At 31.7% G+C, this 18,173-nt stretch overlaps 2 protein-coding genes across 5 annotated transcripts; both read left to right on the forward strand.

The window, feature by feature from the left end:
• Positions 1–1,912: 1,912 nt before the first annotated feature.
• LOC132750823 (uncharacterized) lies at positions 1,913–7,355 on the forward strand (the record flags this gene model as incomplete). 4 transcript variants are annotated; one of them, XR_009628604.1, is given in 4 exon segments in its annotated part: positions 1,913–2,042; positions 2,393–2,530; positions 3,313–3,593; positions 6,832–7,329. XR_009628604.1 is itself a non-coding variant. In XM_060740865.1 (4 exon segments), coding segments are annotated over 4 exon segments (432 nt in total), but the record flags the coding sequence as incomplete, so codon positions are not given.
• Positions 7,356–9,803: 2,448 nt separating this feature from the next.
• Positions 9,804–16,747, forward strand: LOC132750824 (baculoviral IAP repeat-containing protein 2-like). Its single transcript, XM_060740867.1, has 6 exons — positions 9,804–9,935; positions 10,135–10,342; positions 10,522–10,724; positions 15,318–15,432; positions 15,775–15,915; positions 16,188–16,747. The coding sequence occupies exons 2-6, from the start codon at positions 10,141–10,143 to the stop codon at positions 16,346–16,348; spliced, it is 822 nt and encodes a 273-aa protein (XP_060596850.1). The 5' UTR covers positions 9,804–9,935; positions 10,135–10,140; the 3' UTR covers positions 16,349–16,747.
• The last annotated feature ends 1,426 nt before the right edge of the window (positions 16,748–18,173 follow it).

Raw genomic sequence — 18,173 nt, forward strand, 5'->3', positions numbered from 1 at the left:
TCGAAGGTAACGCACAAAATCGGGAAACAACCGTGAGAATTTTTATAAGCGTCAATTATTAGAATTTGCTTCCCTTTAATTGGACGCATATACTCGACGTTGATATAACATGATACTGAAGAACTCAATTCGATACTTTTTATTGTTCCTGACTAGATAACCTTTCTTTAGATACCTGACAGGTACTATAACATAATTAAGTTTAAGTTATTGATGGCACAAAAATAAACATCATAAACATTCGCATATGAAAGGATCTATGATAAATGATTAAGACTTATAGAAGCATATGTGCTTAACTAAAATTATATATATATATAAACATAATATATATATATATATACATGTATATAAAAAAAATATATAATAAAAGATCTTGGTAATATTGCATGTGTTTCCTATTAGGTTTTTTCAGTTCGAATTTAGACTTGTTTAGATTGTATAGATTGTATAAAAATTCTTTTATGTACATTAGGTTTTTATGATGCTTGGTTCATGCTAAGTGTTAGTAACACTGGCCTGTTTTTATAACACGTGAAACAGCGATTGAAAGACCAATTTGTACAAAAACTGGACAAGTAGATTAGATAACTATAGTAAAGTTCTATTATATAGACATATTTCTTTTTTTAAATTTTCAACCATATCTAAATATAATCAATGATGAACTTTAGTGATCTCACTAGGTTAAGAGAATCTTCTCATAGATTGCACATAGAATCGGGTAGATGGACTAAACCAAATAGTACACCTTTAAATGATAGAAAATGTTTTTCATGTAATGTCTTAGAAGACGAATACCATTTCATATTAGAATGCAATGTATATAATGATTTAAGGAAAAGTCTGATACCGCCTTATTACTGGAGACGTCCAAATATGCCAAAATTCATTGAATTATTAAATTCTGAAAATGTATGCACATTACGTAAATTAGGAAAATTTGTAAACAATGCTTTTACACTAAGATAAGAAAGATTATACACAAATCATTAGTAGTCATTATTGTTAAGTTAATTATATTTATTTTGTTTTGAATAAGTGAATTTTTTTGTAAAATGGATAATTATGTCAATAATATATATGTAAAAGCATAGTTAAATTATTATGCTTAATAATTTTCAATAAGTGAATGCTTTAGTTTAGAAGATATATAAAGGATATATATTTGTAAATGTATAGCTAAATGATTCTTAAGATTGTGCGTCCTTTTTTAAATCGAACCACTCTCTATAGCTAAATTTACTGACTAATAGTTATGTTGTTCTTGTGTTTTGTTTCGGCAAGAACAACATACACGTACTCGAACAAGTATAAATAAAATTTTATATGATACAGTATATACATCCGAGTTTTTGTCAAATTCGTTTAATTTTTTAAATTGATTCTATATCTAAACTTACCGACAAATGGTTATGTTGTTCTTGTATTTTGATTCGACAAGAACAGCATATACATACTCAAGCAAATATGAATATAAATTTATATGATGCATTATATTATATACATGTATCTTATCAAATTAATTCAATACAATGTATGAAGTTCACTTCTCTGTAAGTTTTGCTAGACAGTGGTAATTTATTTAACATTATGTAAATTTGATTGTCCTTTTGTTCTGATGTTCATTTTAATTGATGATATACAATTTTTTGTATACCTTCTCCATTTACACATGTTATTGTATGTATATGATTTACACTTTCTTGTCATGTATCATGTATCTGTTTATCCTCATGGGCCATTTGGTCCAATGAAATATTGAAATAAACTTATCAAATTATATAAAAAGTGTTAACATATTCTGCAGCCTGATGAAAATTGGGACTTTATTACGTAATGGTGATAAAGTTATTGATTTCTTATAGCATTTTATACCCTTCACTCATTGTCTAGAGATGTTGTTTCACAGATTGTTGAAGAATCTGATCTTCCATCAGAAGTAAACCAACTTGAAAGTGTTGCGGCTCAAAGTTGTTTGGAAATGGATTTTTCAACAGACAGTGTATCTAAAGCAATTGATACTTTCTATCAAAGAAATGGTAATTAATTGTCAAGCATATACATGTATCTTTACAGTCTAAGAATGCATACTCTTAACATCTATATGGGGCCTGTAATTTTAGTGGCGAATGACCTTTCGTAGTTAAGTTGTGACGTGTTTTGATTTAATTTGATTTTATTTACTATCTCATTAAATGTATGTGTTTATTTGTCGAGAGTGTGTTTATAAGCTAATAGCTTTCTGCACGATTGAACTCAAATCAGACATGTATAAACGAATGTTCCAATTATAAAAACATCTTTTTGTTAATGATCAATAAATGAAATGTTTGCATGAACCATAACTTATAAAATATACATTTATTTATTTATTCATTGGTGTATAAAGGTGACTATAACTTCAAAGCAAAAGATTTGTGTGAAATTTTGCTAGAGGAAGAAGAACATGATAAGTGTGTACCAGACAAAGCGGAGATCACAACTATTTCCGTGCAACCGACCGATGGCCACGATATGGACCATGCAGGTATAATAATTGAAAGTCATTTGTTTTATTAATTTTATCAATTGTGAGTTAAAACGTGACAGTATTTATATCCATATAGAATAGTATGAATATAATCCTAATTCTATTAACTTGTTAATACATTTTTGTATATATTACTTATTGAATGTACCACTTTTGCATTTTGGTTCCAATCAGATAAAAAGGTAAAGTACACGTATCGTAACAGTTTTTTAAAGTGTTTTATTTAGATCGGGTGAAAATTATATTTTAAAAAACCTGCCATTACAAATCAACGTGTTCTTCAGGTGACGAGAGTTACGCGACGCTTGATAAGATTGATACCGTGTTCCAAGTTTTTAGATATTTCTCTAAAACAGGGACATTTTTCATACAAACAACCACTTCATTTGTCTGTCATGTCTGTCGATATTCTTCAAAAGTGAAAAAGTATGAAAAAATGTGTTTGTTTGTTTTATTGTTAAAAACCATTTGAACATATAAATGCATTTATTTTGGATATTTCAGTCTATTACATAGATATTTCTAGAAATAAAACACAGACACTACATAACATACATGTACAAGCTATATATAACTAACATTCATTATAGCCTCAAACCTCTTATTATATATTTTTGTATTATATATATTGCTTATATTTTGCTTCGGAGATGATGTTTTTAAAATAAATGATATTTCGAAATGCCATTTCATTTCTTCCTTAATTTTAACTATATATTTTATAATATACTTAGATAACAAATTCATTCTTAACAAAAATATATCATTTGCAATTTCAGATTTGAGCTACATCATGTTTGATGAATGTCAAATGTGTAAAATGTGCGATATAGATCATCTGACATTCATAGCATATCATCATTTATACAACTGTCATCAATGTTTTATGTTTCAAAGTACTCCCTTGTCATATCATCTACATGATTATTCTGAAAGGATTTAGGAGAGTTTTGAGTATTTTATACATTTGCGCATACTCCCACAGCGCATAATTATGCTTTTGGGACGTTTGTGTTGCATTTACATTTGACACCCTCGTACTGCATCAACGAGGGCAATGGTAATTTGTGTTTTACATGTGTTATATAAATATGTTTGAATGCACTCGTAAATTGGTTGGAGTGACTAATGTATACAGAATGTTTCAAGTACATAAGTAAATGAACAGTATGCTTCGTGTCTAATACAAACAATCATACGTTTTAATGAAGAATTTATATAATTAAAATTGGTGATTTAGATGTGGTGTTTAATAGATATGATTGAATGTACTACAGTGACTAGTGTATACATGCTTCAAGTAAATAAGTAAATGAACAGTATGCTCCGTGTTTAATACAAAAAGCATACATTTGAAGTATAATGAATATTAATGAATTATTATTATAATTGATAATTTGTTTTTGCTCTCAGCTCTCAGTCACATACATTTTATTGGTAAATGAGAATTTAATTCCCTGTAGGAGTTGAAATCTACAAAAGTAAAAATAGTAAAAGTGTTGGAAAGCAGTTTCGAATAGATTGAATCTGTTCAAACAAGATAGTGAAAGGCACAATATCTTTCGCACAACCTAGCACCGGCTTAAACAGTGTATTGTAATGTATGGTCCCAAAAGATGATATTTTATAATACTGAGACGAAGTACATGGCAACTTTTGCAGCCGCCACACTGAAAAATGTATCAGACTTATTAAACTACAAAATCAGCGAATCAGTAAAATAAAATCTTATGATATAAAATTATGTTTTTGACTAAAAAGTATTGATACATGCTGTAGGATATGATCCAGATATAAATTATATCACACGCGCTTTTTTTGCAACGCAATTATAAAAGAAAATGATAATCAAATGCTGCCAAACAAGGATATATGAAAATGGAAATAGATATCTTGAAATACCGTTTTACACATGTCTCAACAACATGACTTTGATTTTCTTATTGTTCGCCACAAACTGTATAAATGTCTTGTTCCAAAACATTAAGAAATGAAATAAGTATTTCATAAACGTCTATTTTCTGTAGAAGAAAAATAGTTTAAAGCTAAGAAAAGCTTTTTTGAATGATTACATACATAGTCCGCAAACGTGACATTGCGAAATAAATCTACTGAAAAGTTTTCACATACATGTACTCCCTGAAATAAATTGTGACAAATAGGGTTTTCATAGATGGTAAGCTAAAATGTTTTATCCGAGTTTTTCATGTAAACAATATGATTTTCTTCGTCTGATTGTATTGTCAAGAGATACCATTCTACAAGTCATGCCAAAACCAAAATTAATCTATGAACTATCATTTGAATAATCGTTCGCAACTGCTTCATTTGGTTAGAAGTATCAATGAACTTTTCAAAACGATCTCTTTGTTTATATATACTTGTATCTCTATAATCTCTTTTTCATTGATGCTTATCAAGAGGTTTTTCATGCTTCAAGTTATATATATTTTACAAAAAAGCTTCTGAAAGTGACAGAAAGTCAATCAATGACTGTATATACAAATGCTTGCGTCAGAAAAAAAATGAACACATTATATCAAGGATCATATAGAATAAATGCCTCCTGCCAAATCCTTTAATCAGTTTATAAGCATCAACCATATTGATAAGCACGAATTTATACATTTTAAATTCAGTTGCATTTATACTGTTTACATAGCAAAAGAAGCATTATTCTTATTAGATTTAGATCATTAATTGCTTGACAATATATGTAAAAGATGTACTTAAGTAATTGACAAGCAGGCTCAATCAAACTGAAGCTGCTGAGATTTCGCCTATTTGTCCCTTTTCTCAGACGTTAAAGCACGGAAACGAAATGTAATGTAAGGTTTTTCTTAGTTTATCGTCATAGTTCTTCTGTGTACTACAACAGAAGCACACATTCATTGCATGCCGATTCGTTTTATTTGAAGACAATATGTGTCTTGTCATGCAATAATGCGAGTCAATGAAGATTTCATAATGACCACCATATGAACACATCAGCAAATATTTCTAAATTTAAAATTTCATGTTTAAAGTAATGACATTATGCTCATTATGCCAATGTCAATTTGCGTCGACACGACTAAGTATATATTTCAAAAGATTGACTGTTATAATGGTCATTGTTAAAAACTTTTAAATAAATATATAAATATACTTAAATATAAAAGACTGCCAACTCTTTTCATAAATTGAACATTATAGGTTATTTCTGATGGATATTTACAAACTTTCTGGCGCTGTTAGTTATTTATCGTTCATGCGAATTAATTTATGAAATGAAATGAAGTAAACTTTCTCAATCAAACCGAGTCTGCTGTTCTCATGTAATTTTGTTGTGATTAATGCTTCCGAGGGATCACTTTGTTTCAAGATTTTTATTATCACTTTCACCTCTTTACTTACTATATATCCTTGCATCGGCATAATACCGCTTTAAATGTTTAAATCTTGTTTAAGGCAGTGCTTAGGATATGGGCTATAGCTTGTATGTACCACTTCCGTCCATTAACAGACCCAATCTAACTGAGTTTGCAAAATTTCAATTATGACGTTTTGGACTTTTTTTAGAGATACTGATGATCTCAATTTTGGAAGTTTAAGATTTTTTAAGAAAAGCACGAATTTGTGAAGTGTCCTGTTTTCTGAACAATAAAATACACGACTTTTTAAATTTGTACCCGATATGCTGAGGATTTAGCTTTTTTATATTACTTTGCTGTAAATATTCAAAACAAAATACCCGACACATGTTCGTGACCTTGCAATGGATGTATCCATTTGAATGGCATTGCATGGTAATTTCATGCTGTCAATTCATACTGGCATAATGTTGGTCAATTTAAATTGGCATAAAATAGTGTTTGTGTCTTATTTTCAAATCTATAACTTGAATAGAGCTTGAAATTTAACCCAATTGCCTCGAAATATTGCTTTTTTACGGTAAAAACATTACTAAGATCGGAACTATTGTACCAAATACATAATTAAAATTAATTTCGGAAAAATGAAAGAAATTACTTCTTATGTGAAAATTTTGAGACAGTAATACTTGCACATGACAAAATAAAACAAAAACAAAAACTGCTGATATGAGACAAAAATTATTATTCAAATAATAAAATATGATAAACAAGATCAACAAGAAGGCGGCGTTCAATGAACACAATGGTGACCTATTAGTTACACCAAATGCTGTTTAAAAGAACATATTTATATCATTTGTACCCAGAACAAGTTCTATGAACATTTTAAATATGAAGTTAACCTAAACCAATCAAATAACAAAATGTTTCTGTTTATTTTAGAACTTGAGTAGCTCTAGACGATCTAAACATTGTTACCAAAAATTCTGGTACTTCTCGAATGTCGTCAAGCGTAGAGAAGACTATCGGCAGAATATGGAGAACGTGTTGGTAAAACCGGGCAGTGACTAAAGCAAAATGAACGAATTGGCATTACTAAAATATAGCAAGTCAAAGAGATAAACATTGAAAGACTACATCATGTTTTTAATCAGTCAGAAATTTATATTAAAGAGAACATGTTATCTACATAAGTGCGGACATATATTGTACATTTATCGACCAGTTTCAGACGCGAACACTGTAATTTGATAATTCTCAAGCTGATAATGGTGACCTACAATATATCGTATATTTCATGCAGATATTCATATTACATATATAAGTGAAATATGTTATGCACTTTTTGATGCAGAAAAAATAAAAAGTACATCTGTTCCAGCTTATGCTTGTTACTTCTCAGCCTCAGCGGTTTGTTTGTCTTCCTAATATGTCTTCCTGCAAAAATGAATTTTACTTCAGAGTAACCGATCGTGATTATAGAATCTATATGAAATGCATTGATTCGACTCAAAATAAAAAACTAAAATTGAGCTGAGTAATTTTGTTTTAAAATAAAAACTAACAAGAAATTCATGCTTACATACTCGTATATTTCTGTTAATATTTTGCTCTATATCCTAGTATGTAAATAGTTTTTCTGAACTGACAAAGGCTAGAAGTTAGATATTTGTCATGAAACATTGCGTAGTAGACTTCTACAAAGGTTGTTCAAATTATAACCCTGGGGTCAAAATTGGCCCCATGCTGGTGGTCAATAATTTTCAATATGTACATTTAGTTAAAACTATAGATGCAAGGCTTATAGCTTCAAATGATATTTGGTAATGATATCATGTATAGCTCCCGGATAACAAAGTTGTTCAAAGTGTGCATCTTATATCAAAATTTGGTGGTGCCATTGGTTTCAAAATCTAGAAATACTTTATAAACACTCTAGTGGCTACTGTTTTGATCCAAATGTCCCGGAAATGGGTTAGAAAGATTATTTTGATGATTTCTAACTAAAGTTGAAATAAGGGTTATCTGTATGCAAAAACTAAGCCACACAATCCAAAAATGGAAAAACCTTGTTAACACTCTAGGGGCAACTGTCTCAGTTAAGTAATTTGATCATAAAGGTTGTTTGTATGATTTCTAGCTCAAGTTTGAATATGGGTTATCAGTTAAAATCAGTAAGCACAAATTTAAAAATTAGTCATCTTGGGTCAATAACTAGATTACAAAGCCCAAATATGGAAAACCTTGTTAACACTCTAGAGGCTATTGTTTTGCACCCCAACTATTCTGGAAAATTGGAAAATGATCAAAAAAGTTGATCAGATGATTTCTAAGTCAAGGTCGAATATAGATCATCTGGTGTCAAAATGTGGGTCAAACAGCCCAAATATGGAAAAACTTGTTAACACTTTAGAGGCTATTTATTGTATCAGCGCAAAGTTCGTTTTGATGATTTCTAGCTCAAATTAAAATATAGTTTATCTATGGTCAAAAACTAGGTCACACAGCCTAAATATAGGAGAATCTTGTTAACACTGAAAGGACTACTGTTTTGGTCCAAATGTCCTGGAAATAAGTCAAAAGGGTTGTTTAGATGGTATGTAGGTATTGTTTGAATATGGAATATCTGGGATAAAAATCTAGGTCACACTGCCAAATTATGGAAAACATTGTTTACATTCTAGAGTAATATCTTTAGCCCAAATATCCTGAACATTTGTCAGAAAGGTTGTTTTGATATTTCTAGCATAATGTTGAACATGGGTCATCCATGCTCAAAATCTAGTTAACACAGACCAAAAATGGAAAATGGAAAACTTTGCTATTACTCTAGATATTAAATGTTTAGCCCAAATATACTGGAAATTGATTAGAAAGGATGTTTGTATGATTTCTAGCTCAAGTTTGAATTTGGGTTATCTGGGATCAAAAATAGGTCCTACCGCATAAAAGGCAATATGGAAAAATCCTTATTTACATTTGCAGTATTTTATGTGAACATATGAATGTTATGATGTCACTTTAATTTTATGGCATTATATCTGAATATCAATTCAGAGCTTCAATAATCAGGTGAGCGATATCTGGGTCTTCGTGGCCGTCTTGTTTGTAAAACATGATCGTATTAACAACAAAGTTACTTAAACACAGTCTGGCATAAGATCTATTCTTGGGCATATCTATTTTTGTTTTTATCTATTATTTGTAGATAGTTTGAAAATATAAATAAAAATAGAAAACCACTACGATATATTTAACAATTATCTAAACAGGTAAAACTAAATTGGGGTTTCTATAAAGACATTGCGCATTTAAATATCATATTGTAACCTACATTTATGCAGCAATAGAGATAAAAGGAGATATAAATGTCTCCTTATCAAATTACTTTAACAGTTTATTTTGCGTGTTTTACCTGCGGCCAAGTTTATATATAAATGTATATTGAACAGTCATAACAGAACAAAATGTAATTATAAGAATAGTTTGATATATTTACTGAAAGTGTGCATGGCAAATCTGTTCTCCTTAAAAAAACTAACATATCAATAACATCGACAGAGCACAATTTTCTAATATATTTAACTTTGACACATTTTGATCATGTATCAGATATCTTTATCCTATTTAAGTAATTTTATCGGTCTATCTGTTTGACTATACAATATGAAACAAATCTATAACAAGTAACATATTAGATCTTGCACATATAATATGAAATAAAGAAAAATAAGCACAATTTAAAATGAATTCCATTTCATAATGAATGACACATGTTTATTTACGTTCAATACCTAAGCAATGTATTTAGATTTACATCTACCGAAAATTCATACAAACATTATATTTACTTTGTATCATGATTTAAAAAATGTGTAATTGTTTTGTAAACAGTAAACAAACTGACGTCATAATAGTAAACAGTAGATCTGACATACATTTATATATAGTAAATATGGAATACCAAAAAATACCTATAAAAGAGGTTGTAACACGCAGTATCACAATCATACAAAATTAAACCTGCTTGGACCATATATTTCAAGGTAAGATAAATTTCAGCTTTTTTACCCAACGAGTAAGTCATATTCAATACATTGTAGGAAAATCTCAACTTCAATTACATATTGATTGATAAATACTCTTTGAATATCTTGATGTAAATAAATGCATTATCGTTAAAATATCATCCATCGCATATTTTACTAACAAACGCAAATACAGTATTGTTATCATAAATTCAAGGTAAAGATGTCTGACGCTACTTCTGATGTACGCATATCCAAACAGAATGCATCCAAACCTCCCCCAAGTGTTTTGGGTATAAATGTGGAAAAGCCTAAATTTCCACAATATGCCGTCATTTCAAAACGAAAGGAGTCTTTCGAGTCATGGCCAGAATACCTGCCTGTGAAAATGGAAGATATGATCGAAGCAGGTTTAGTGTACACTGGTAAGATATTAATTTCTGCAGTAATTATCTACAAATTTATAACTTCCATTGTATCTAAATAACTGAAAAAAACAAATGTTTACTTAAACAGAAATTAAATACGTTTATATTTCACTACGAGATCAATATTCCTAGTAGCCATATTATTTCGCATATTTCTATTTTTATTTTTATATAAGGCGTGGGTGACAGCGTTAGGTGTTATTTTTGTGGCGGAGGGTTACGGAACTGGGAAAAAGGCGATGTTCCAATGGAAGAGCATGCAAAATATTACCCAAAATGTCCCCATATTCTGCTTGTGAAAGGAAAATCATACGTTGAGAAAATTGCTCGAGGAGAAAAGCCGGAAACAGATGGTGCAGACGGAATCAGCAGCCTATCGGTACGAATGTTATGGATTATAAATATGGTTTAAGCGAAATAACACGTTTTTGTCTGCGCGCTTATCCGTTTGATACAAAAAGCAATTTTACAATACTAAAATTATGCTATGTTCTTACCGCCGATCAGACAAACTCGATCGTCCCGATCACATTTATTCCCCGATTAAGCCCGACCAAGCTGGATTAAATGCACATTCACGACTCCTACACGACCTAAAGTCGACTCTACACGATGTTCTACGACTTCTTCTCAACGACAACCCGACCAACATCCCGACTTCTTCTCGATCAACCGGACCTATACGCGAGTCATACACGATCTCAACTAGACTAACTGGACCTCTGCCCGATCGTTGCCAGATTTCCACCCGACCAGATCGTAATGATCGTAATCGAGTCGTGAATAGTCGTGATCGTGAAGTCGAGATGATCGTGTACAGATCGGGCAAGATATGTAAACCCGACCAAATAGATCGTTACACGATTTATTCTCGATCAACTAGATCTTCTACTCGATCACTATACGATCGCTTCTCGACTGCTTATCTACTCGATCGATACTCGAATTTTTTTGACATGTCAAAAAAGAGGATAGAAAGCTCGAGCTATGTCAAACAAGGTGGACCGCTCCAATCACCCCCGATTACGCATACAGACCGAGCTCGACCGGTACCCGATCGCTTGATCGAGGTTGATCAAGTTTATCTGATCGGCGGTGAGAACACAGAATAAGAGAGTAAAGCTCAACAAGGTAGCACAACGTTCACAGAAAGCAACCCTAGCTTTTATTATTCATAAAATCCTATCCTAGTATGCACACATAGGGTTCCCAAAATAAATGAGGTTCACGATAGGAATAAGAGGGCATTTAAAAGGAAATTAATACAGTACTATTGTCATAACAACCATATAAAGCATTGAAAGGTATTGCAAAATGTAAGTAAAATTACTGGTAGGGAAATAACCGAAATGGTTTGAAAGGGAAAGTGAGTAACACGGAGGGCACTTCAATGAAACGGTAAGTAGAAAAAGAGCTGCTATATATGGGATTTGAAACAGGTTGAAGGCGTTCCATACTTCATTGTCAGGCCTGTTAAGTTAGTGTAAATAAAATGGTCTGTTCTGATAAGTGTCAAGATCAGAAATGCTTTTTAACTGCGACGCATAAATGCTCAAGTAAAATAGCTTAATGACCAATTTTTGTACTAGTTAGAGCAATAAGAAAATAGCCCAGGTAGACCCGATGCAAACAGACAATTCGGTGCTAATAGGTGTTCCGATTTGCTGATCAAATAGATAAGAAAAAGCGTGGCGAGACACTTAGTAGTTTTATAAATGAGTCTTAAACTCTTCCTAAATTTAAGAGAAAATTATTATGACCAAAATCGTTCGTAGTTTGTAAACCACACCGTCAAAAATAGATGCTAAGCGTAGCCTAGTCACTAAAGATTTTGACACGCTCTTAAATTGTGAGATTAATTATAACTTAGGAAGGTAAAACTATTTAAAAAACATTAATGTATTCTTTGATAGCGCTAGCCTTGCTTACGGAGTGTGTTGGTAACAATAATATGAGTATATCGTTCAATGCAATTTTCATCAAACAAATATTATTGGGGGCACATTAACCCTCAGAAATGAATACATTTTTTCTTCTCTGGAAAAGGCAAACATGCGTTTTACAAGGTTTTAAAAATGGAATAAAGCACATAAGGAAAGTAGGGATGAATGAGAAACAAGTTGTTATTAAAGAAGAAAAACGAAAACAAAGTAGTGTAATGACACCCATTTTAAGATATTAAATCACAATGACTTTGTTGAATTCAAAAAATGCAAAAGAAGCAAAAGATTATCCATCTGCATGGTCAATGAGTACGTTTTTGGAATCTGTAAAGGATACTAAAGTATTGAGTGTTTAGTGAGAAATAAAAGTAATTATATGTTTGGGGCCTAATAAACTCTTTAAAACTATCAATTTCATAGGTATATATTCGTCAGTGTTTTGCAAAATATCTTTTAAACAATCAAGACCATCCCTTTTGCCTTACATCTTATGTTTAATCACATTTTATTGTTTTATTGTTACAAAACAAAAACAACATTTTTTGCGAAATAAGATTGGGCCCAAGTTGTTACAACATGCATAGTATTGTTGATAATAGCATGGCATTAGTCCACAAACGATATAATAGTGAAATAATACTTTTATAATGAATTGGTCTCATTTGGATAAATACCATTTGATCACTTATAGTCAACCAATACAATATTTGGTTATATGGAAGCAATCATCATACTCTGTTGAAGCCAGAAATGCCATTCATTTTGCGTTGGAATAAATACACCATACAACAAACGAAGTCTTAATCGTTACAGTTTATTTCTGTGGTACATTAGATTTTGGCATTTTTTTATATTTGTTAATTGTTTAAAGGTAAATAAGCAAAACAAAAGCGTGAGTGGCGCATGTTTTTTCACGCAATAATATCTTGAAATTGTGAAATTTACTTTTGTAGAGTATGTTTATGAGCGGTGACAATATAAACTACTTCACTTCATCTAAGTAACGAGAGTAATATTAAAACTTGTTAATAATCAAGTTAATGTTATGAATATCACCAATGACAATACAAAATCAAATCTGCGACAAGGGGTGTATAGTTCTTTTCCATAATCCATTCCAAAACAGGCATTTGCAATCTTAGATAAGGGAGTGAGCATTATAAACTATCTTACAAGTCCACATCATATATATGTATAAAATATATATATGAGCCGCGTCACGACAAAACCAACATAGTGCGTTTGCGACCAGCATGGATGCAGACCAGCCTGCGCATCCGCGCAGTCTGATCAGGATGCTGTTCGCTTACCAACTCTATTACAAGTAGAGAAACTGATAGCGAATTGCATAGATGCGCGAACGCGCAGGCAGGACTGGATCCATGCTGGTCGCAAACGCTCTATGTTGATTTTGTCGTTACGCGGCTCATATAATAATTGTCTTTAACCCTTTCCCCCATGAGCATAATTGTGAAAAATGGCCGTTTTCACTGAAAAGCCTCCTGTTACAAGTTCAAACTGCTATGAAACTATGAAAAATGCTTCAATACTAATCAAACTTGGCACAAATGTTGACTGGACCATTGCCTTTGTAAAGACATGCTCAGTCTTAAATTTCCTGTTACCATGGCAACGAGGGGACATCTCAAAATTGCCAAAAATCTCTATTTTGCCTCGATTTTTTCCATTAAAATTTATTTCAAAGTGCTGCAACTGCTCAAGGGATTGAGATAGAGTCAAAGGCTTTTCAGCGTTGGTTAAACGTTACATTATGATCGACCTGGGGTCATTTTTAGCCTCTCACAAGTCCAAAATTTTCTTGGCGATGAGGGGGACTCCGCCCCCCTTCAAACCCCCCTAACAGAAGGGGGCACATCCCCCTTCTGGCAACCCCCTGATGTATCTTTTGGATGGGGGGGGGGGGGCAGTGCCGAAAAAGTGCTCAATTTTTTTAGCCACATTTCTCAAACGAAAACTTATGTTTTGGGCCCAAATAGGACATTTTTTCACTATTTGAGGCCTAAAAAAGGGGGTGGGGGAGGTCGAAAGTGCGTTGTTTCGCGTATATATGTGGTAATGGGTTAATAAAAAATGATGAAAAACTTTGAAATCACCTAAAAACTAGTTCTTCCATGTCAACATGCGGTCTTTCATCTAATTCTGGTGAAAATTTGTTGTTTTGTAACATTTATGATTTTTTTAGTTAACAAAAAATGATGAAAAACTTTGGAATCACCTAAAAACTAGTTTTTCCATGTTAACATGTGGTCTTTCACCTAATTTTGGTGAAAAATTGTTGTTTTGTAACATTTATAATTTTTTTAGTTAACAAAAAATGATGAAAAACTTTGGAATCACCTAAAAACTAGTTTTTCCATGTTAACATGTGGTCTTTCACCTAATTTTGGTGAAAAATTGTTGTTTTGTAACATTTATAATTTTTTTAGTTAACAAAAAATGATGAAAAACTTTGGAATCACCTAAAAACTAGTTTTTCCATGTTAACATGTGGTCTTTCACCTAATTTTGGTGAAAAATTGTTGTTTTGTAACATTTATAATTTTTTTAGTTAACAAAAAATGATGAAAAACTTTGGAATCACCTAAAAACTAGTTTTTCCATGTTAACATGTGGTCTTTCACCTAATTTTGGTGAAAAATTGTTGTTTTGTAACATTTATAATTTTTTTAGTTAACAAAAAATGATGAAAAACTTTGGAATCACCTAAAAACTAGTTTTTCCATGTTAACATGCGGTCTTTCACCTAATGTTGGTGAAAATTTGTTGTTTTGTAACATTTATGATTTTTATAGTTAACAATACAACTTGTGAGGAAGCTTGCAACTTTTATCCTTTTTTTGTAATATGTTTTGAATTAGAGAAATAGTTTGTCATTTGTAAGTTAATAATATGTTAAGGTTGCACATGATGTTTCTATTAAAATTCAAAAGGAATTCATTTGTTACTTGTACCTTTGAGCAAATACTTCTCGATATCACATTGATGTTTAAGTATCCATTTTATAACAGAACTCCGTTGATTCGAGTGATCTTACAGATTCAGTGGCGGCACAGAGCTGCATGGACATGGGGTACTCCAAAGAGATAGTTAAGAAAGCGATAGAGATTTTCATTAACAGACACGGTAAGTCTCCTTCCCTTCCTAATTTATTCAGTCAGTTAGTATTATAATAGTGTCGATTCTAAAACAAGGAAAAAACAGAATCACTAAAGACCGACAAAAACGGCATATTAAAAAATGTTGCAGGCTCGGTTATGATTAGGCCTGTTCATGGACGGTACTGAAAAGTGTAAGCTACAGTCCGAGCCTCCCCGCCTCCTAAATTGTTCAATATCATTATGATTATCTTTCCCTGTTACATGTATAGTTTTCCGAACAAAACCTTTACCAATTGCAACATTCATTGTCAATTCAATTGGTATTATATCTAGTAGGTAGTTAATGTTTGAATTTACATTTTAATAGGTAACAATCATTTCAAAGGGAGGGATATTTGTGAAATCATATTTGATATAGAGGAAAACCCCGAAAAGTATTCCCGCGATGCCGCTGCCAACACAGAACCTGAAGAAACAACACAAATAAATGAAGACGACGAACCATTAGGTATTGGCTACTTTTTACAGCTTGATTTTCTTGTTGAGATAACAGTTTACAAATCAACAGAAAACCTCTAAGAATATCATTATTGAAAACTTTTAATAAAAGCGCGATTAAACGCAGTGAAAACTAAGTAAATACTTTTCCATATACATCGATTAAGTAATGCCCTTACCTAATACAAATGTACATAATACTCAAATGAAAACATATAATAAGACTCACTGCGTAAAATTGAACAATTTTATTTTCTTTTTAAAACACCTTTATCATTTCAGAAACGATTGAAACACTCCTTGGTGAAAACGAAAGATTAAAAGAGCAATACACGTGTAAAATATGTCTAGACAGAAGAGTGGATGTAATATTTTTACCATGTGGTCACATGGTAAGTTGTCCACCAGTGTGCACCGGCGCTTACAAAATGCCCTGTTTGTAGACGAACAATTAATGGTCAACTTAAGGCATTCATGTCTGTCATTAATACACGAACATGATAACGGTTACCCTAGTAGACATGTTGTTAATGCGTCGAATTTTCTCTCCAATTGAAACCACAAATTGGTCTCTTAAAGGAAAACAGCGTTTTAACGAAATGGCTAGTGCCGAAGAGAACCACATCAAAGAGATTCTTATTTGCTACTATAATCAATTTCGTTTGGAACTCACTAAACAAAGTAAACCAGAGTCTTGAACATTGGTGAACAGGGTAGGTCTACTAGGGTGAAACAGCATTAAACAATACCAAGATGTGTTCATGACTTTTTTACCTCATATTATATACTCAACTGAATGCAACTGTAATCTTTAATTGTTATGTAAATAAACTGTTGATTTAAATAGTATTAGTTTTATTCTATTTCCCAACTAAATGGCATAATTTTGTATGAAATTTCATTAACTGGCCCACACAAAAACCCATATTATCTAATTCCTCTTCCTTATTTTGGCAATTCATTCTCTCTGACCCGCCTTATGTATGTCAGCAGATATAAAAGATATTTGTATAACATCATGAAAAACATGTGTGTCTAAAATATACAACACAGGTGCATTAAGATAATTTCATTCCATACAGCCTGCAATACTTTGTTTTAAATGAAGAAAGTAACAAATTATAAGATAAGTTAAGAATTAATTCAGTTATTTCTGACATTAAGCAATGCAAATACCAATGTTAAATAATTGAAATTCATCAAATTCCTTATACTTTAGTTGTGTATTATTCTGTTAGATATTTATCAACACTAAATCCCATGAAAATAAACCATACCACAAGTAAATGTTAAAGATCGATTGTATACTTTGTTTCGAACTGTGTTGATTACTTCATATAGAATATCATTTTAATATATTGCACAATGTATGTTATGAATAAGATAAACATAAATTAAATAATCAGAGTCTTATTTCATAACATGAAATGGATATCAAACTTCGATTAATACATCATAAACAGGGGCCAAGTTACATACTTGTATTTTTTTAATTCTGGAGCCCTACATCACTTTTACAGGTTTTATGCAATATTCAATGAATCCTCGGGTCGGATTTTAAATGACTGACTTGGTTGCAATTCTAGGGGAGGACATTCATTCATATTTAACCGTAAAATTAGGGTGGCATTTTTTTAACGCTGTTGCGAAAACATCTGATATTCTATAATTGTATAGTTTCTACAGTGTGATGCATGACTATATAAACTGTTTCACAATGATATTTTATTTTACAATCACATTGAGATCGTTACTTCTTATGTATATCCCTGAGAACATTTATATCGAAATGCACAAGGCGAAAAAAACATGTTTCATGTTTGGTGTCATTTAGATTGTTCATGACCTTAAGGGTTTGCAGCCAGCATACAACCGTGTATGATGTCCCTTAAATCACTTCTTACCCAACGTTTAGATAAACGTATGTTATAACCATTTTTAAAAAATATACATTGTATTAGATTCTTTTCTGTTTGGTGGAAGTTTACGTCGTCGCATCAACACTGTCAATGTCATATGACGACTTTTTAAACCAAAGGCCCCCTCCAGCCATTATTTAAGTCACAAAGTAGTCCTAACAGTTTAAACCTAAATTGCTTCAATTAGTGGAATGACTCATAACGAATGACGCATGTTAGTCCGACCAATCAGCCCGAATTAACAAGATAGTGCGCATATGAAAAGGAATACAATGCCCCGGTTTGAAGGTCAGTTGTGGTCTCGAAATGTCGAAGAGGCTCACCTTAAAGAATTATCGCTATATTCAAA

The sequence above is a fragment of the Ruditapes philippinarum genome, unplaced genomic scaffold (genome assembly GCF_026571515.1).
Source record: "Ruditapes philippinarum isolate M1 unplaced genomic scaffold, ASM2657151v2 ctg17721_1_1_1_1, whole genome shotgun sequence".
NCBI classification, from domain to species: domain Eukaryota; kingdom Metazoa; phylum Mollusca; class Bivalvia; order Venerida; family Veneridae; genus Ruditapes; species Ruditapes philippinarum.